General features: G+C 42.0%; 1 protein-coding gene across 4 annotated transcripts in view; it reads left to right on the top strand.

Annotated features, from left to right (window-relative positions):
* The window catches only part of sipa1l1 (signal-induced proliferation-associated 1 like 1), a 75,173-nt gene that overhangs the window by 47,165 nt on the left and 5,988 nt on the right, over positions 1–22,020 (top strand). For 3 of the 4 annotated variants that reach the window (XM_071467415.1, XM_071467414.1, XM_071467413.1), the window contains exons 9-24: positions 429–603; positions 2,070–2,173; positions 2,576–2,733; positions 8,673–9,252; positions 11,387–11,485; positions 11,995–12,170; positions 12,420–12,707; positions 13,224–13,373; positions 14,022–14,155; positions 16,391–16,488; positions 16,714–17,204; positions 18,703–18,894; positions 19,839–20,004; positions 20,385–20,619; positions 21,069–21,239; positions 21,548–21,659. In XM_071467415.1, the coding sequence (XP_071323516.1) occupies positions 429–603; positions 2,070–2,173; positions 2,576–2,733; positions 8,673–9,252; positions 11,387–11,485; positions 11,995–12,170; positions 12,420–12,707; positions 13,224–13,373; positions 14,022–14,155; positions 16,391–16,488; positions 16,714–17,204; positions 18,703–18,894; positions 19,839–20,004; positions 20,385–20,619; positions 21,069–21,239; positions 21,548–21,659 (3,329 nt within the window). The remainder of the gene's footprint in view (positions 1–428; positions 604–2,069; positions 2,174–2,575; positions 2,734–8,672; positions 9,253–11,386; positions 11,486–11,994; positions 12,171–12,419; positions 12,708–13,223; positions 13,374–14,021; positions 14,156–16,390; positions 16,489–16,713; positions 17,205–18,702; positions 18,895–19,838; positions 20,005–20,384; positions 20,620–21,068; positions 21,240–21,547; positions 21,660–22,020) is intronic. The other variant, XM_071467416.1, reaches the window with a different exon arrangement.

Below are 22,020 nucleotides of genomic sequence, written 5' to 3' on the forward strand. Positions count from 1 at the left end.
TTATGTTTTTTTTATTTAAGCGTTCACTTCCGTGAGACTGTTATTGAGGATTTAAGTGGAGACACTCTGCCACATATTGGCAAAGTGTGTCATAAAACACACACAAACACACACACACACACACACACACACACACACACACACACACACACACACACCTCTTCAAAAATAAGCCAAATACAAAACAAGCTGTTTGATACTCATGCTCCCTGATGCAATCATCAAAAACTGAACCTCTATAAATGTCAACACGATTTCTCTGGAAAATGGCACCACGATCACTGCAGAACATCCCAAGGTGGCTATTCTTAAAATGCCAACATGACTTCTCCCTAAAATGTCACTGCGGTTATTCTGTCATGATTTCCACACAGTAATATGCTTGTATGCCCCCTTTTTCATTGCGACAATCTCTGTTCTCTCTATAGTTGAGTTTCCAGAGGAAGGTTGGGGTGATGTACTGCATGGCAGGCCAGAGCAGCGAGGAGGAGATGTACAACAACGAATCAGCTGGTCCTGCACTGGAGGAGTTCCTTCATCTGCTGGGGGAGAGGGTTAGACTTAAAGGCTTCACGAAGTACCGAGCTCAGCTGGACACCAAGAGTATGTACATACACGGAAATGATAAGTTCTCTTAGAAGTACAAAGGGAAAACCTGCAGATGGTGTTGAACTGACTCTGAAACTAATGCTTGATGCACAGCAGCCGGGTTACTGTAGGCTGACACAGTCTATAGAAGTTCTCATTGATTGAAAGAGTCTTGAATTCAGTCACAATAGTTGAAGTCACTGTGGGTAAACCAGGTACATGAGCATAGTCTAAAGCTAAAGCTCGACTTACTCTGTATATGTCCTCTCAAATAATCTAAAATCACTTTAACATCTGGATTTTCATTAGGATACAGATGTGCACTGTGGGGAGTAAAATGAAAAACAGGACTGAAATAGATCACAGTTAGAGCATTTGTGACGCTGGTAATTCCTGCAGTCTTCACAATGCCAAAGTACAATGGGAGTGCAGCACACATCTTCCAAGCCCATTTATGTCCATATGCAGTGTTTTTGAATAAGGCTTCTTGCCTCTCCCCTCTGCCCTTCAGTCTCAGTCTGCTTTAATTCCTCTGGCTTCCTTTCAGTGATTCTTCAGTTCCCTCTCTATGCGCTGCCTTCAAAAACAAAAATGCCTTCAGTTTCAGACGTGTGACAGATGGCCTTTGGTGTCACATTACTCTATTGGGGGGAAAAAAATGATACTGATCCTCTTTGTTTTTTCTCTCTACCTCTTGCCTTTGCCTGACCACTTCTGCGACTGCTACAAATAAGATAGTTTATACTTTTACTCCCTCTAGGTGACTTTTCAAATCCTGTGTTTGATGTTCTACTTCGTACTATCCTTCTATCAATTAAATAATCCCCCATAATGCTTTGAGAGACAAAAACTCTCCCAGTCACTTTTTGTAGGACATGCAACACATCCTTCAGTAACCGAGTGAATTAAGCACAGCCATGCAAAGCGCTCCCTGTAGAAAGATAATCTAGCTAGGTGAAGTATAGACTTTTAAACACCTAGTGACTCTTTTGTTTACTGATCACATTGATAGACCGTGGATGTGGTTATTAACATGTAGTGGCTCTCTGGAGGGCCAGAGCCTGTTAAGAGTTCAGGAAACACTGCACCATCTGATCAGCATTTGCAGCAGATGAACATGGGGACCATACAGATGATGTCTGATTATAATTGTTTACAGTATAGTGGTCTAGAATGGAAATGTTTCTGAGAGAATTAATACATTCTGTATATTTAGAATGATTTGAGTTTTTCAGTTGAGTGTTGTCTGTTGGTTTGTCCTGGATGTGTTACAAAAAGACAACAACAACATCTCTATAACTAATAGCAGTAGTCCTTTGTGGAAAAGGATGTTTAGTTAGTATTAATAGTAGTACGAAGGAGTATGGAGCAAGAAACCGAACCAATCCAATCTGAAGAGGGGTGGCCTAAGATCAATTCTACTGTAATGAGATGACTTTGTGATCTGTATTTAAAACCGTAAGGTTTTGTGTCTCCCTCAGCTGACTCGACGGGCACCCACTCTTTATACACCACTTATAAGGATTACGAGATCATGTTCCATGTGTCAACCATGCTGCCCTACACACCCAACAATAAGCAACAGGTATGTTAGTTAAGGTCTCACATGTCCAGCACACTGAAATATATATGTGCAAGTTCATATATATGTGTGTGTGTGTGTGTGTGTGTGTGTGCGCAACATGCAGTTTAAGATATTGAAATAATTAAAAACATGCAGCACAGAGTTTACAAGATCCTATGGTAAGTTCACTAGTTTTGCACGTGGATTAAGAAGCAATCATCTAGATAATGCAATAGCTAAAGGATCTCTGTAATTTCTTAATGTTCATCATGCAATGCACACTTAAATTTAACTATTCAGTAAGTGAATACTGAATATGATTCTTAATACATTAGGTTTTTAGTTGGTTTTCTGTATTTTTCAGATATCTGATTTAATACAACTCCACATCTAACTTCTCCTGTTGTTCTTGAACTTTTCCAGTTACTGCGGAAGCGTCATATTGGAAATGACATTGTCACGATTGTGTTCCAAGAACCCGGGGCACTTCCCTTCACTCCCAAAAACATTCGCTCACACTTCCAGCATGTCTTTGTGATTGTGCAGGCGCACAACCCCTGTTCTGACAACAGCTCCTACAGGTGAGATTCAGCAGCACCACATATAGTATACTGTATGTATACATAATTTATAGATAGTTTTTAAGAGACTGCTGTATTATGAGATATTTGAAGCCCAAACAATGTTAGACTAGTGAGTTACCTACCTGTCCAATAGTGAGTTTTTCTGCGGCCTTATAATACATGTAAGGAATATGATATCATAGAATGTAATGGTAGAAGATTTTGAGCTGATTCTTAGGATTGCATTATTTGTGTCCAATATTTGGCAGGAGTTTGTGTGAGTATGTGACTTAACAGAATGAAGAACTGCCTGCTAGCCAGAACCAATAGTCAGCTGAACGCTTTGAATAGCTGAATGTACAGGTTTAGTTTATTAAAATTCCATTAGAAAGACAAATAAGTAGACTGTAGTTTGTAGAGTTTCTGGTATTTTAGGTACCACATAACAGAGTTAAAAAATAATGTTTTTGTTTTGTTGTTAAATACAGTGTTTTTCCAGGCCACTTTATTACATGCATTTTGAAAAAGCCCTGATAGAAACTTTTGTTAGACTTATCATAAGCGCATGACTTCTCATGAATCACTCTCCGTCACTGCTGAAACAATAACGCTCTTATCTGTTGGCTCAGAGAGTTGTTCAGCTCTCATTACCTTTGCAGTTCCATCACTCCATCATGGAGTAGGCCCTGAGTGTTTAGGACCCTCTCTGCAGCTCACGATTTATTGCCGCATTGTCAGAAATGTGTAATATGAAATACAATGTGCCAACCTGGAATCATTTAAAGGATTCTCTTCTCTTCTCTATTTCCTGTTTCAAACTGTTCAGCTGTGAAGGACATTTCATTCTCTGTTTATTCCTGCCTCTGCCTTGTTATCTAGTGTTCTGTCATTCTCTCTTATCTTGCCCTCTATGAGCCTTCCTTTCTCTCATACTAACGGCTGTTTTAATTGCTGTCTGAGCACATTGTGTGAGGTCTTAATTGCCCCCCATGGGGCTACTTCGTTACTGAGCAACAACACACACACTCAAGGGCCCCGCAACAGAGTGACTACGGAGCAAATACTATTTACACGTACCTTTTTGTGATTCACAAATGTGAATTAAGGTTTGTGAAGTGAAAGCACACTGTCAAAATGAAACATCTGGTTTTAGAAGTAAATTACAAATCATAGTCACCACAGGGAAGTTGACTGAGTCAAAATGTATTAAGTAAGGATGACCTAAATGCTTTGAAGCTTTGGTGCGTTTCCTCTTGGTTTCAGAGGACATTCCTATACACACAGGGCAGGGAAATACGGCACACTTCATTGTTCTATTAAATATGGCTCTGCCTTCTAATGGGCTCCTCTTTCAGTGGTCAGATGTTTCTGTTACTGTAGACGTGTGCAGACTCAGTCTTCTCCCAGATTCTCCCGCCTCAGGGGATCGGCCAGTTTTCAAAAGTCTTTAAAAACATTGACTTGATGATGAATATTTTTTTTCCCTTGCCTGTTGTAGACAGTAACATTAGTTTTAACTTCCTAATGTGGTCTGCGGGCTGTGGGAAGACATGACACATCTATAAACTACGAGTGGTGCGACAGTGGATTGTGTGTGCAGATTGTTCAGTCCTCTTTAATGTGGTTTTAGTCGGTACCATCAGTCCTGTAGCACTGTCAGTACTGCTAGCTGCAATCGCTAGGAAGGCTCACAACGGCCAATTTTAGGAACCGTTTCTATGAGTTTAAATAAATATTTTTAAAATGGTTAATCCATCCATGAATTATCTGCCACTTATCTGGCTCCAGGGTATATTAATGGATGAATTGTATTACCAGTACCATTTCAGTATTACCAATTTTTTATGCTGTAATTGTTTGTGTCCAAAAGTCTGAGACCACTTTCCCATCTTCAAGGTAGCACGTCTTCTCTCTGAGACATGCCACTTGCCAAGTTCTTGAATAGTCCATCAACACTCAGATTATTCCCATCTAAGAAGATTGTCTCTCCAGCTGTTTGTAGTGAACCAGGCCGTGTGTTTTCTGTTATTTACTAACTGCTCCAATGCCGTTGCTCTCTAGTATAATTGATTGGGATTACCTGTTAATCCCAACTGCATTAAAAGCTACTCTCAAATAATGAGGTTTTAATGGCTGCAAATAAAATGGATTTTGATATGAGATACTCTGTGTGTGTGTCCAAAAATAATGGGGCTTTTCCTTATAAATGAATAAATTGGTATTGTGTCATTGTAAACAAACACTTAACACATGTTAAAGTAAATATTAAGAGTTTATCTCCAGAAGAGCGAGTAATGCAACAATTCACAGATGTCTTCAGGCCTGAATGGTTAGTATGCAGTTGTTTTTCTCACGCACACACGTCTCCGAAGTAATGAGACTGTACGAGACTCAACAAGTAAGCATTACGTTGTATGAGGTAATAGTATCTGTATGACTGAGCTGAGCGAAACACCCAGTGTACATGTGTTGTATGGTGTGAAAAGTGACTTGCTTCTGTGTTTTACTGTATATTACTAACACAATGATAGAAAACACCAACATTACAGGGTGGATTTCATTCCCACAGTCACCACATAACCTTTCAAGTTATGTGTGTAGTAGTTTCACTGAATCTCAGGCTCTAATCTGTCTGTCTGTAAATATTCATTTTCTCTTCCAATGTCTAGACCTCAGCCAAAAAAGCTGCTACGCAAACCCAACTGGAAATACTGTATAATCTAAATGGTTACTTGTGACAAGTGGACAAAAACATATTATGTACCTTCCCCACATCCAAACCTATACATACAAACACACACGCACCTCTGAGCCTCCAACTCCAACAGGTATTGACATGTTCTTTTTCTTGCCCTGGCTCAGTGGGCAGCAGGTTGTGGATACTGGAGGAGCAGAGCTGCCCACACACTGGATATTTATAAGACCACAAATCACTGAAACCACAGGAATGTGCTCTTTCATTTCTACTGCCAACCCTCCTGCCACGAGGATCACACAGCAGCCACACAGCCCAGCAATCCCCACAGTACTAGATTCTCCTATCCCCCTCTCTCTCTCTGGCTCTCTCATTCTCACCCTATTTTCTCACTCGTTCTCTCTTTTTTTTCTCATTCATGTTTTTTTTATGCTCTGTCTGATTTGTTCTCTGGTCTGCATTCCTCCAGCTCTCTCCATCACTTCTTTCTGTCCTGTGTGAGTCACAGGTCTTTGGTTGACTGACTCACAGGTGTTTGAGATCAGCACAAGTGCTTTTAGAGCTCCTGTGTAATGTATTGAGTGTTTGTAGTGATGGGGAAGAATAAGAATAAAAGGTCCCATTTTATTTTCATCATTTGTTCAGCCTGTTTATAACCACTTTACTGTAGCTCCTCTCCGAAATACCCTGCATGATTAATTTGTCATCGACAGAGATGCGGTGCAAAGACACCTGCTTGCATCTGATTTTCAACTTATCAATAGTATGAAACTTCAATCTATTTGCATATCAAATGGTGTTTTAAACCTGGATTTCCTGTTTTTCTGAAACACTTGTGATAGCAGACAGTTGCTTATTTACACATCCAGTCCATACAGAGCAACATTAGCATATCATCATCACCTTCCTTGCCACCTGATGAATTAGTAGTATAATATAAGTGTCATATTCCATCCGCTTTTATCTCAGATTTGTCTTCCACACACTCCAGAGAAAACAAAAGGGTAAAGTTGTTGTCAGAAAACCAAAACAATGAGCTGAAACATACCGTTGATCTCCATAGAGCTGAGGGGAACAGCAAAGTCCTCTGATAATTATCTGTGTCATTATGACAAAGATCTAATGACTGGGCAGGAGCATTTACATCAACCTGCTAATGTAATTAAAAGTCAAATATATTGCGGTGCCAGGCGCTCACCTGGTATACCATACCATTTACTGTAGACTCAGTCTTTACTGCAGCAGCCTGGGTTGCAATCTGACTCAGGCCCAGGCTGCATTACAACCTGTCTCTCTCTCACTACCCAATCATAATAAAGCCAAAAAATTACTTCAAAAAGTCAAATATATTAAATTTTTAGGTCTCTGAACAGTGTATCTACTGATGTTGTCTAAGGTATGAATAATCTGAATCATTATTATCACTGCATATAGTTTCTGATGCAGTTTATGTCTGATTTTAAATTCTTAAACACATAGGCTTTTCAAAGATCTAGCAAAGTAACACTTTCAACTTTCAGTGACAACATCCCTTTTTTGAATATGACATCAATGTGGAAGAAGCACAAGAGACAAGTCAACAAGTTTAAAATGTACCAGATGAGCTATGAACTGACAGTATGGTGCCATTTTTATTTTACTGTTTGAATTATTCTCTGTGATGGCACAAATGAGGGCGATAAGGTTCATATTGAAAATACACAACCAGTCAAATGAAAGCTGACACAAATTCCTACCACAATAGCTTCATGTTTATGTTAGCATGTTTGTATGACCCTCCACCTACACATGTGTTCACACACCACCTTCTTTCCTTCTTCTTAGTTATGCCTTGTGGGAATGTGGGAGATGCAGGCAACATTTTGACACACTAGTGACTACTAAGGGTATTTTCAGCATTAATTTACCTCCAGGTAACAGACTCTATATTATAAGAGTCTGTTTTCATTCTCCAAGGCAATTTCAACCAGAAAAAAAGAGCTTCCTCTCTTACCCCTGTCTGTCACAAATAAGGAAAGGTGGGAAATGAGGTGTCAACAATTTGACGGTTAGTATAATTGAACACCACATGTCTCCAGCGAGGACAGGGTGTCTCTGGGGTATGTTTAGGAATGTGGGAGACGTATTGACTTTAGTTGCTTATTAGACAAAGCGATTAATCCTGGTGTCAACATGTGTGCTGATGCATGTCAGCAGGGAAGTGTGTGGGATGAGGGCTCCGACTTCCACCGCTACTCTTGTCAACCGGTAATTATCACCTGAGTGAAGATCTGTGATTGAGCTCATTTGGTCACGAAGAGGTTGAGACCGGGACAGGTGACCCATGTACAGACATAATCCTCTTTAGGCCCTTATTTGTTCACTGCCTCAGACTGAGATATTTAACAGATCTGTTCTAGGTCTGTTTGTCTCACATGCTGTGTGTTTTTTTCCAGTGAGCAATCATTCCCATATCTCCTCAGAGTCTCCCACACAGTCTTCCCCTCTCAGCCACATTTTCCCTTTCTCTCACTCTGGGTTGTCTGGGGCTTTGGGCAGGAGATTTTGAATAGCAGTCTCCCCTCATCCTCCTCCTCTCCTCTCCTTCCTCTCCATGGCTGCTCAGCTGAGTTCCTGGCATACCAGACAGGGCAAACAGCCTCAGATGGCCATTCCAGGGACTTAATGGAAGGAAAAGGGAGTTGAGAAGGGAGGTGGAGAGCAGCACAAACAGGGAGATATAGGACATAGTAATGAAATACATGCTGTAAGGAAGAGGCAGCAACTACACATAGCCTCCACCTAATAGTTAATTCATTCATACTTATTTGGAAACATAACAGCAGCAGACAACTGCTTTGAAGTAGATAATACAGAGACCAACAAGATTATTTTAGCAAGAGGAGAAATAAGGAGACTGGAACTAACTCTGACACCTTTACCACTTATAAATTCAATCTGTTTTCATCTGAGACCTGAGATATGATATATACCGGTCAAGGATTTTGTATTTTTAAGCTGCAATTTTTTTTTTCTTTATGACATAAAACCTTCAAGCTTTGGATGTTTGGATGTTGATTTACTGTGCAATAAAACACTGACTCTAAGCCATAGGATCTGTAATGTCTGAGGAGAAACACCCAGCAGCCTACATTGGCCAAATTGTCGGCCCATCTGGAACAACTGATTTGTTAACCATCAATTTTTCTCCTCTCACCTCTAATTTTTCCCTCTTTCTCCTCTTGTCTCATTTTCTCTTCCTGCTCTGCTTCTTCCGCTGCAGTGTGGCGGTCACTCGATCCAAAGATGTGCCCTCTTTCGGCCCCCCAATCCCAGAAGGTGTGACCTTCCCCAAGTCCTCTGTGTTCCGGGACTTCCTGTTGGCCAAGGTCATTAATGCAGAAAATGCTGCTCACAAGTCACACAAGTTCCGCGCCATGGCCACCCGAACACGCCAGGAGTACTTGCGTGACCTGGCCGAGCGCCACACCACCAGCACGCCCATCGACCCCTCTGGAAAGTTTCCTTTCATCTCACTGGCCCACAAGAAAAAGGAGAAGAGCCGGCCGTACGGAGGGGCAGAGCTGCGCAGCCTCGGGGCGGTGACCTGGCTGGTCCACGCTGAGGATCATGGGACCGGAGGGGAACTGGAGGGTCTTCTCGCCATCTCCAATGACTTTCTCATCCTGCTGGACCAAGAGGCCAAGGCTGTTGTGTTCAACTGCGCCACAAAAGACGTGATTGGCTGGACGCTGAGCAGCCCTGCGTCTTTGCGGATTTTCTATGAGCGGGGAGAAAGTGTGTCACTGAGGAGCATCAGTAATAACACTGAGGATTTCAAAGAAGTGGTCAAACGTCTAGAGGTTAGAAGACACACACACCGATACATTACGTATGTGATGAGACTAATGGTAGTGTGCTCAGCATGCTGAGATAATGAAATTACAAAACCTGTTCTCACTATGTTTAGTAAGTGATTTTTTAAATTTTTTTCGCTTTATTTTCTCAATTGTATCAATAATTGGCCTTTGTTGGGCGTCCTGCTCTCTGCTGGGTCACTGCACATTCAAAATCAAATTAGGTCAGTTGCTGCCAAGTTTATTGGCCAAGAGAGCTGAAATAATATTGTTTGGTCCCTGTTGCCAAATGGGTGGCACCACTCATGCTGCACAATTGTACCAGACTCCATGTGGTAGTTAAAAGACTCTGTAAGAGACAGAGGAACGGCTAAAGGTGACAAACATTCATTCACATTCAGCAGGCAAGTACAGAGAAAGCAAATCAATGGAGTTAAACGCTGCTGGCTGCCATTGATCATTTACCTGGCCCACTCACAGTCTTTCCTACGATCCATGTGGGCTGTCAGTCTGCCAAAATGACAACATTTCTGTGTCTACATGCCAAAGCTGCTGTCTCATTACTGGTCTCAGCTTAGTGAGGGAGTTTCAGAAACACCTCTGGACAACATACTCCTAATGGCTCATACACCTACACATACAGCAAAGTGGTGATAGCTCTTCCTTAGCTGTTTCCATGGAAACTGGTTAGAAAAAAAAAGGTGTTTTCTTATGTAATCATCGGTGCTTTAGAACACATTCATTTCCCCAGTCTCTCCCTACCTTCAAACTGTGTTTGTGTGTGTGTGTGCGTGTGTGCGCGCGCGTGTGTGATGGTTTTTATCATGTATTTATGTAACCTGGATTGAGTCCACCATCTTTGATTTGCACACATGCATACAAACATACTTGAACAAACACACATCGTTATTTGGCTCAGGACTCAGAAGCGTATCACTTTCATGTTGCATTTTATGCATCTGGCGTTAATCTTCAATCATTTGGACTACTTCAGTGCCAGAGAGAGGAAGAGAAGTGGCCTTGGGCCACTCGCTTTATGGAACTTGTCTCTTTCTCTCTCTCCCTCTCTGTAAGTCTCTCTCTTTGCTCTCTTTTTCCCTCTTGTTTACTCTTTATCAACCTTTTTTTTTCTTGTACTCTCTTCCTCTCCCACGCACACATTCAGAAACATCAGAGAGCATCATAACAATTCCTATCAGGTGCCAGTCTGCAGCATGATTTATTCACGTTTCCCTGTGAAGTTTGGCTTCTATAGAGCTTTTGCTAATGTCAAGGCACCTTGAAGCTGCTAGGTGCATCGAGAGAGAGAGAGAGAGAGAGAGAGAGAGAGGAAGAGAGAGAGAGAGAAGCTGTGACTGACCATGATGGAAAAAGTAGTAGAGATCGAGGATTGGTTTTACCACATCCTTTGTCAACTTGTTGGTTGCCCTTTGCATTGTGAGAGGTGATGCAAGCTGTGTCTCCATAAAAACAACTTTCGACTTTCACCCTTTGAAAGAGAAAAGCGTCCGCTCTGCCGTCCTCCCCCACCGTTCCTTGATGCTGAGAGTCACATCCTTCCATGAAAAAACATAAAGTTCAAAAATGTTTCTCCTGAGCAATGCATCTCTCTGTGAACACAGCCGAAAGTGTCGTGGCAAGAGACATACCTGCTTTCATTTCTGTTATCTGTCACGTGTGTGAACGTACGTGCGTGCACATCTAGTGAGAGTTATGCCACTTACGCTTAAGCACTAATTCATCTTTATTCATGGCCAGAAATCTCTAAGGGATCACTTGAGTTTTACAAATTATTTTCTTCAACCTAAGAGGAAGCATTTGTACATATGCACTGCACATGTACACACACCTGCACACACATGCAGACCTTCATGTTTGCAGCCTTGAATAATCCCATTGATGGCCCTCGTTCCAAACAGCAAGTATATGCACACAGTGTTTGGTTGTTGTGCAAGTTTGACTCAAGTTGGTTAAGATAAGATGAATTTACCTCCATTTTTCTTTCTCTGTTCTTCCCCTTTTTACTGTCTCCCTCTTTCTGTCCCCTTTTTGCACTTTTTCATCATTTCTCCTCTTATCATCACTGTCACTCCCTCTCTCACACTGTCATTGTGCATCTCTCTGCCCTGCCGCTGTCCAGCTCCTGACTAAAGGCTGTGAGACATCAGAGATGACGCTTCGCCGAAATGGCCTGGGGCAGCTAGGCTTCCACGTGAACTATGAAGGCATCGTAGCTGAGGTATCCACTCTGAAAATATACATAACACATGTTTACATCTGAATATGATTTATTAGCTATAGTCTGCCTATTAATGTGATGAATCTGTACTTGTATTTGTGTTTTTATTAAATAAGTTCCTGCTCTGTATCTTTGCAGTGTTTATTGCTTTACTTCAGGCTTACTGGAGAAATCTTTATACCATTGCTCTCCCTCGTATCAGACATGTGATCGAATCACACAGTGTAGCCCCCAGACTGCGGCTATCATTTGTTCGCATGTGTTGTTGTACAAAGTCTGATATTAGATGTACTAGTATCACACAGCCACACACCAGCAAAAACAAATGCCAATTTATTATGTTTTTTCAATGGAGAAAACTACATTTAGCAAAACTATTGAGTTGGCATTTGTGGATAGATTAACTCTCTGTCTTGGTTATTGGTATTACGTTACTTATGCATCTCACCACTTCAGTTGTAATGTTGACCAGTTGTGAGTATATTAAAGAGAAACTTTGTTACTGCTAGGTGGAGCCTTACGGCTATGCCTGGCAGGCAGGACTGCGGCAGGGAAGCCGATTGGTAGAAATCTGCAAGGTTGCTGTAGCAACACTGACCCACGAGCAGATGATCGACCTCCTGCGGACCTCGGTGACAGTGCGTGTTGTTATCATCCCACCACATGATGACGCCACTCCACGCAGGTAGGTGGGATGGTTCTTCTGCTGGGCGCTTGTTTAATATGTTACTTTTGTTACTATTTTCCAGAGATGGTTAATAAATTAAGCAGAAGTTTAGTGCTGTGCGTTATAACGAGTGTCAGGGTCAATTTTAAGAGACATTGATATTTTAGACCGTTTTAATCACTGCCAGGAAAGAGACACTGAATGAAGCCTCACTGACAGAGAGAGGCAAACAGACTCTTATTTAATTTCGTTCTTCCCTCTCTACAGAGGCTGTTCAGAGCTCTATCGAATGCCTGTGTCAGAATACAAGGGCAGCAGCAGCGATAGCGGCTCCTTCGAATACAAGTTCCCCTTCCGCAGCAACAACAACAAATGGCAGAGGACGTCCAGCAGCCCTCAGCAGTCACTGACTGCCTCGCCGCAGCCCCACACGCCCAACAGGGCCATCAGCCTGGGTAGCTCCGTGGGGAAGACCCTGTCAGCTGAGAGGCTGGAGAGGGGCGCTGTCATCCCACGCAGCGTCAGCAGTGACGGTCGACCCCTGGACACCAAAAGGTTAGAACCTGTCGGCTTTTTAAATATGGATTTGTGGAAAATCTTATTTATAATAAGGAGGGTGGGAAAGGTTTCCAACAGAGAGTACAAACTGGAAAATATGGATTTTGAAGGCCAGAACTCTCAGCAGCTGGTGAAGTAATCATTGAGTCATTGGTATTTTGGCAGTTTTCTTTTTTCATGTGAAATAATTAATATTTGCAGCTTCTGTTTTCAAGACTAAGAAATTAGTTTCTGCAGGCTAGTGTATTGATAAAGCACATAAAAGGCAGCTGTTGGGTATGTACCTGATTTTTTTTTTTTTTTTTTTGGCTGAAACTTTTAAGTATTCATGATACTCATTCATCCAGACTATGTGGGAACTGGGATCACAAAGTAGAAATCAATGGAATTTCCTCTGAAGGAAAAACTTTTACAATGCTTTGCTTTGTTTATTTCATCTCCCTTTAGTTCCTCCATTTCTATGTGCCTGAACGTCCTAACACTTCCTGTGTGTATGTGTTGTATTTATACCAGGATGTCCCCGGGCAGTGAAAGCTACAGCCTGGCCTCCTCCCTGGCGTTGGGTCGCTCCCCTCACAATCGCAGCTCTCCAAGCAACTTGTCCTGTTCCAGTGACGCCTCCGGAAGCTCTGCTCACTGGAGACAGAAGTCCATGCCTGAGCAGTAAGGAAGAGGAGGGAGGGGGATTGTGTTTGTCTGTGGCTGGACTTGTGTCTTTTTTTTTAATGCAGATTGTGATGTGTCATATCAAAAAACAAAAAGTCTGCCTCATGGGGTTTATTTTGTGAAAAGTTTAAATATTCACTTCATTAGGTAATTATTAACCATAGATGTCTGTATTTTTTGACTGTCACCTCAGCCATTGTGAATTAACACTCAGTAGATGATGCATTATAACGTCATCTTATGACAGAACTGGTCTCACCTTGTGAGACCATTTTCAATTTCAGTTTAAGAATCAGATTTTTTCATTTCAACCCACAGAGTTAAACTTACTTAATTCATATTTTATTATCTGCATTATAGCAAAAGTTGGCTTGAAATGTATTCATTTGACAGTTGTGTCAGTCCATGATGGTGTAGGAGCATTTGTGTCTTTGTCTATGATAAATTATCTTTTTTTTTTTTTTTTTTCTTTTACAGCCACCCACTATAGCCTGTGGGAAAATCTATTATGTTTCAAACGCTTTTTTTTTTTCATTTCATTTCATTTCTTGCTCTGCATTTTTAATAAGAGGAAACTCACATTACAGCTGACTTTAAAAACAAAGTATTGTAAGTACTGTCTGATTTTGTGTGCTCATTTCCCAGGTTTGCAGGCAACCGCCATTCTCCGATGCCCGCGGAGAGACGGGAGGTGGTCGGAGAGGGCGGGTGCAGTGGAAAATCCACTCCCAATTGGTCAAGAATGGAGGAAGGGGGAGGAGGAGAGCGAGGGTCAACAGGTGAATATATTTTGTTTTGAAATAGTGGAGCTAATAAAGTGATCATGGTGGATTAATATTGCAAGTAGATTCTATTTAGTTTTTTCAGAAATGTAAATGTATTTATTCATGTTGGTTTTATAAACATCAGTCTGTTGTGTGTGTCTGTGTGTGTGTGTGTGTGTGTGTGTGTGTGTGTATGTTTTGTTATACTGTATATGGGAGTAATGTAAGGACACTTGACTCTTGAATAGCTGGAGAGGAACAGCACAGGAAAGAAATCATCCAGAGATACCAACTCTGACAGAATCCACACTGCCTCTGAACAGCACGTCTCCTCCCCTTCTTTCCCTCCTCTTCCTTCTCCCACTCAGCTAGCTGTGAATTATATTGCCTTCACAGAGAAGGTCTTGATGTCTCTGCAAACAGACAAAAAGGTGGGAAGATAATGAGACAAACAGAAATAGTGAAGAGAGAATTATTGAATGAGGGGGAAAAGGGAGGTGTTGAGTCACTGATCTCAATTGCAATATATGGCTTTGTCTTGTCACTTTTCTCTCTATTTTACAGAAGAAAAAAGAGAAAGGGGGGCAATTTCTTTCTTTCCTGTCAACACAGTTGGCCAAACTATTCTTTGTGTGCCTTTCCTTCACTCCCTCTGTTTCCCTGTCTGTTTCTTACTCTCCACTGCCGTTTATATTTGCCTCTCATTCATCCTTTTATGCTCTTGTACACTGGCTTTCATTTAATTATGAGTATTCTCCCATATACTGTTTTTGGGGAGTTTTCTTCTCGTTTTCCAGCTCGGTCTGTGAAAGCCATAAAGACTACATGCTCCTTTACCGCACCTCTGATTCCCAGCAGGATGTCGCTTTGGTTGGTTGTTGACCAGCCTGCTTTCAGCCATGTCCTCAACCTGTTTCTGACCGCCACAATCACAGAGAAGGGCTATAGTCTTTAATTTTGTGGTTGTTTATAGCACTTAAGTCTTTATTGGTCAGGGTGGAACAATGCATGCTAGGCCAGCTCAGCCTAAGTCAGCCAAGTGTCCAGCCCTACATGGTCCACTTTGCTGTCTCTGTGGTTTAGGGTTCTGTCCTTTCCTCTTCCTCCCATTTTTACCCCCTTGACCCGCTTGTCCTCAGCGATGATGATGTGGCTATGCTTTGTCCAGAAATAACACAAGTCATGCAGAGGGCAGAAGACTCACTTTTGCTCTTTTGATTTGATTTTTTTTTTTTTATTTGCCTACATAAAACAATACAAACACATTGTATATAGTTTTCAATACAAGGTTTTGCATTAATATAATTATTGCATCAAGATTTCCTGTTGCATCTGCCATTTAACACAGCATTTGCTGCATGTTCTGTTGATACCCTGTGGCAGATTTATAGTTAATTCATACATTGGGTGGTGAGATGCAAAAAAATTGCTATCCCATAGTGCAGCTTTGCAACTTTTAACTCTGTAGCCTACAAGAATGTACACATTAACGCAAGCTGCATTTGCATTTGTCATGTAATGGCTTTTCATATCAATACATCTGGTTGACCAATTGCATATAACAACTCTTAAGAAACAAAACAGTATATCACACACAAGTATGTAGTCTCATATAGTGCATATATACACACACAAGCACTCAAACAAACAAGCATACACACATGCAACCGTCTCTAATTAGAGCAGAGAGCCCTGTGGGCCGCTGTGCAGAGGAAACTATGCAGAGTCATGAATATTCTTAGTGAGATATGAGCGGGTTCACTACATTACGAGATTCAGCCCAGCAGATGTTATGATACCTCCCTTAGCTTTCCCCCTCATGGTGCTGTGGTCATTAGCTGCCTACTCTGTATGTCTCGTTGCATAACATCGAGACAATTACACAACAGTCCCATTTTATACCCTGAGTTTTGCTTCAGGACACATACACACATTCTCTCACGTGGCACAGCTTGCCCAGAACAAACAATGCCAGCAGACTCTGCCAGGGGATACATTTCCATTTGTTGTAATGTTGCTTTTGATGACAAGTGATCTGGGTTTTTGTTCATGGATGGCAGAGGCAGAATGAAAACAATGTCAGTGTTATGAGCCTCCTGGAAGCAGGGGTGCTGTAGTAGCAAAATACACATAAATGAGCAGGAGGGGGGGGCAACTTCTCTGTCGAATAATCAACAAGTCATCTGTTTGCACCGCAGGGTCTATGCATGTCTTGGTCATCATCTCTGTGTACCCATCTATTTTTTGCAGAGGCCCCAGTCTCCAAGTCTGGTCAAGGCTACTCTGGAGCTCCTCGCATCCAGAGGCAAGAGCAGGTCATCCACCTGTCCCCGAAGAAGGGCAGCCAGGTCTGACTATACACCTGCCATTCAAGTGACTTCTACCATTTGTGAATCTCTGTTTGTGTACCGTTTAAAGCTACATTATTTAGCATTCAGTTAGCATAGTTAATATTACTGTAATCTGATATGTTAAAGTCATTTTATGATGTGGTTTTCACCCAGTGACTGAAAATACTGATGTTTTGACTAACATGGAAATCTCTCGCTCTTCCACTCTGTTTGCTCTGGCAGTCGGACGGCCCTTACTCTGGTCACTCCAGCAGTAACACTCTATCTAGCACAGCTTCCAGCGGCGGCCACAGCGACAGTGATAAATGGTATGAACTGGGAGTGGGCGGAGGCTCCAGCGGTGACCAGGGTGACACAGAGCCCAATGGCCTGGGAGGAGGAGGCTATCTCCAAGGGGCGTCGGCCGACAGCGGCATCGACACCAGCTCTTACGGAGCCTCGCACCACGCCCACCCGCACTCTCATCATGGCAGCACCACCTCCCTGCTCGCTCCCAGTGGAAGCAGAGAGAGCAGGGAGCGGTCAGCGTCTCCGTGGCACAGCCCCACCGAGGGACAAAGACACAGGATGCTGGAGAGGTCACCTGCTGCTGCTGAGTCCCCAGGCCCTCCCGGAGAAAGGAGCCTGGACGGTACAGGCCGAAGCCCACCTACTCATCTCCTCGTTCGAGATAGCAGCACCTACAGTCTGAGTGATGCTGTGTCACACTCAAGGTCTGTCTTTGTGTACATGGTGGTGATCTTTCAGTGTTTGTGTGAGGGGGAGGAGGAGTTAGTTTATCTCAAAATGTGGAGCCACAGCCATGTGGAGCTTTATCCTGTAAGGGAGTGGTTCCAAATCTGGAGACAGGGCTACCTAAGAAGTTGCAAGAGAAATCTGAGGGTTTGTAGGTTAAGACAGAAGAAGATAAAAACATTTCTGCTATTCTTCTTATTGAAAATGCTGGATAGTTTATGTCCTCACATCTCTGAAAAAACGGGATTCAGACTTTTGTTGAACCGCTTTCAGTTCACAAACAAAAGTCATGAGGGGTCACAGGAGAATATTACTTGCTGTGAAGGGTTAAAAGATAGAAAAGATTGTGGTTTACATTCAGTGTTCTTCATGAAAACACTGTGTGCACTGATAAACTCAAAGTTAGCCAACTTCTTGCTCAAACACTTGTTCTTCATCTTGAAGAACTGTTTACCCTGAAAGAAATGCAATCTGGCCTGAGGCTGAGGTAATGATCATCTGAAGCAGATGACTGTCACAATCAATGTGCTGTTTTATATAAACAAATAGTTTAGGATATTCACTTTTTAGTTGGTTTTTTGTGCTGCCCACTTAGCTTTACTCCTTCTTTAAATTCTGTACTGCTTTCCACCATTATTGTTCTCTCACTGTTACCTTGATAGGACAAGCAGTCAACCTGTAGCCACGCCCACACAGCCGATAGCATACGCCCTAAATATGCTGACAACATGCTGTTAATCTCATTTCTCTGAATAAAAGTTGCCTCATACAGCTTTAACCAATTTCGGTTTTGCTGTAATTTTAAATTTAACCTCCTCCACTTTGTCATTTGTCATCTCAGTATTTGCATTACCTCTTCAATATGTTTCCAATACTCATTACCCAAAGCCAATATTTCTTCACCCAAGAAGAACACACACTAAACCACTTCCCTCTCAACAAGTCTTTCCTGGAAACCAAGCACAGGAGTAATTTTGACCCCCTCTTATCTTTCCACATTAGGCCTCAGGAAATGTGGAACACGTGTCCACCTTTTCACAGCCGAACTGGTGTCTAGAGCGGAGAGAACTCCAGTGTACCACTCTTCCTGTATGAGCAGGCCTTCGTTTGCCCGTTCAGATAGAGTTACAGTTCATGACCTGAGCATCATCTGTCCAGCATTAAAGCTACATTTGTATTCTGTCACAGTGGTGGAAGGGGGAGTGAGGCTGTCAGGATTGCCTTGACCGCAGGTGATCCCTCGATAATATATGTCCTCCCTGGAAATTTCCTAGATGATGAAATGTATTCATTAATCTATTAATGCTTGACCCAAGACCAAACTTAACTCTTATGGGGCTTCTCCTTAAGATGGTTTTCAGACTTAAGATCATGACACAGCCTGTATATCTTCACCTGAGTTTAATCTTACTTGTTTGTGGTTCCTTGCCATTATGAGTAACACGTCTCACTCTCTTTCTTTCCTCTGTCCATCAGCACCAGACACTCAGGCCACAGCTCCCCCAGAGAAGAGTCATCATCTTCGGCCACCTCTCCTTCATCCCAATCCTCGGTGTCCCCGGGGCCCAAGAGCTTCTACCCCCGCCAGGGAGCTCAGTCCAAGTACCTGATTGGCTGGAGGAAACCAGGCTCCACCATCAATTCTGTCGACTTTGGAGACACACGCAAGTAAGAATGGAAAGGAAATAAAGTAGGACACAATAGGCCTTAAATTTTTAATTCCAAGCCTAATGCAGGATTCGAAGTGTATACAAATACTGTACATTAATCATTAAAATGATATGCCATTAATTATGCCACAAGAGCTTGTTTTGTTTTAAATGCTTTGCTCAATAGAGCGATAGTCAATGCTTGTTATATCTGTGTCACCTCAGCATTCAGTTTCAATGATAACAAGTACAGCAGTATATGTGTTTCAGTTTAAGTTCCCCACAGCACTTACATAATAAATCAGTGACACAGACTTTTATCACTGCTGGAGATTTGGACTATTTGAAACCCCAGAACCAGGGACCTCCTGGGTTGATGTCTGCTTCTGTAAACCTGACAGTCCCTACAGGGAGCAGAGAAAGTAACACAAGCACTCGTGCAATTTATTCACAATCACAATAACACTCAGCCAATACTACATTTTATGAAGCTTCTCATGCTGCATTTATGTTGAGACCATGACGGAGGTGGTACTGGAACAGTGTAGACCATAGTTTGCCGCTATGTCAGACTGCAGAATGCTTTTCTTCTGCATCCCTACATGTATACTGGAGTGACAACACTGAGCATTACTAGATTTACAATGATAGTATTTATTGCAGGGCTACTATATAAGACTGCATTTGATCCCATTACTTGTCCACCCACTGTATTTTCCTATTGATATCACTTTGTAGCTGCATATGCACTACTTGATTACCCCCTTGTGGTTGAAGAGAGTACTACACAACAGGAGTAATAGTGATGCAGTACATGAATACTTTGTTATCAGTCAGCGAAAAACTCTACTGTTGAAGCTGAATATCCCTGTTTTTATATCATTATATGGACAGTATATTAACATGCATAATTTATCTCATGATTGTCATTATTTGATCTTCTGGCTGTGTGTGTGTGTTTAGGAAGTCTCCAGGAGAGAGTGGAGTGGACGTTCCGACCCCTGCAGCGAGGCCCTCTCTACGTGATATGCACTCGCCCCAGCCTCATGCTAAATCTACTATGGAGGAAGACGTGAAGAGGCACAGTGCCCCAGACAGCCCCCCACCACCTCGCAGACATAAGGAAAAGGTGCTTCTGCAAACATATAACACAGACAAACTTTTAATGGAGACATATTCTAGAAAAATTATTTGACAGTTAACAGCTGCTAACAAGGTTTCTGCAGCTATTATACTCCAGTAAAATGTTAAGAAATACTCCTACTATTTAAATCTTGCTCGATAGAGGTGTAAGTTGTGTTACTGGTGTAAGTTGTGTAAGCAGACATCAAAGTAAACAATGAAGAAATAAATGACAACATCTATTTTTAACCACTATCTAGATGTATCCTAGCACTAGCACTATACTCCTGCAGTTGTTCGCTCATGTCATGCATGGTTTCAGATTTTGTGCTTTAGTAATATTACAATAACACTTCCTTATCACTTCCACCCACAATTCCTGTGCAGCACGGCCAGAAATCACCACCAGGCCAGCCTCTCAGTCGCCGCCGCTCACTCCATCGTACTCTGTCAGATGAGAGCATCTATCGTGGACAGCGCCTTCCCTCTCTGAGCGACACGGTAGCTGAACCGGCACTCGCCACTGACGTTCTCTTCAGCTGCTCCACCCTCCCACGCTCACCCACCACCCGTGGAGTGCCCCTGCGACGGCCCTCCTATAAGCTAGGTGTAAAACTCCATGGTAAGAAACTGGAGGATGGCATAGAGGTGTAAGATAAAAAAAATTTAATTGTAAAGTAAATATACAGAAATTTAGGTATGGTTGAGATGTAACTCAGCTACACCCCAAATTATTTTCTCCACAGCTCTCCACACGTCTTTTCATGGTTGGATTTGCACTTTCACTGTTGTCCCTAAAGGAAAAGATGCTCTGGGTGCTTTTGTCTGTTTGTAAAATGCTATATTCTGTAATCATAGTTCTTCATGTTATATGACCTGAAGTGAATTTGGAGTGAAATCAGTGCAGTGAAGTGAAGATTAATAATAGATAATTAATAATAGATGTGATTTTGCTCAAGCTCCAGATGTGCATCTGCTGCCCCCTTTTGATTGGAGACACATAAAGGCAATAGAAACAAAATAAATTTTACATCCAGTTCTTTCCACATCTTAATGAACTTCTGTTTATAGGTGACCTTTCGGCATCTGACACATCACTGGTGGATTTGGTGGAGCGTCACCGTGGACCCCTCCCTCAGGAGCTGATGCCCCTCCCTTCCTCAGACAGGGACAGCCCTCTAGAGTGGACACACTTGGTGGATGTGGCCAGTACATTTGAGAGTGAGAGAAACACACACTATGGTATTAATCACTAATTATTTCTCCTTTTCTTATTTTTCTTTGCACCAAAAAAGCACTTGACTTTAATTGGCAGAAATTCTGTATGACCATGAAATAAAGGTAAACATAACATAAAACTGGCCTAAACGCTTATTATAATATAGACTTTGTTAATTTGTTTGTATGTTGCACTATGTATAGATTTACTTGAGTTTTCCTGTATTTTTTAATTTATTTTTCTTTTAAATTCTGGATCTATCTTCAATCTCCAGCTTTATGTTTTTAACTTTTTCATGTTTTTACCTTTGTCCACGTCTCTTTCCGTCCAGTTCAGAGAAGTTTTGTGTTTGGGGATTCAAACCACCGAAGCAGCGGGGCCTCCAGTCCACAGCAGCCTCACATAGAGCTGCAGCCTGTTCCACTGTCTCGGCCATCATCTAGGTAACATCCACATACATCATAGCAGTGATGCAGAGAGAAAGAAGAAATACACCAGAAGCACATTACTTGGCTTCAGCTTGTTGACTTTGCAGCCAATCTGCAGACATTAAAACTGAGCCTGCTGCCAATGTAATTGTAAAGTTAATCATCGTTAGCTAATGCTAAAAATAACACGGTTGAAATTAATTCAGTGAGTCACATCTTAGTAATGTTTTATTTTTATTGATGCCACATGCTCATGTCTTTTAGGGTCACTTAGTGTAGATGATGTCAAAGCCCTGATTAAACATAATTTAATGTAATGATCAACTCTCTAATACCGAGTGTTTTATGGGTTATTAAAGGTCTTTGTTTCTGTGCT

Source organism: Trachinotus anak, unplaced genomic scaffold (assembly GCF_046630095.1).
Source record: "Trachinotus anak isolate AG129_WGS33_773 ecotype Australia unplaced genomic scaffold, CSIRO_AGI_Tana_v1 ptg000031l, whole genome shotgun sequence".
NCBI classification, from domain to species: domain Eukaryota; kingdom Metazoa; phylum Chordata; class Actinopteri; order Carangiformes; family Carangidae; genus Trachinotus; species Trachinotus anak.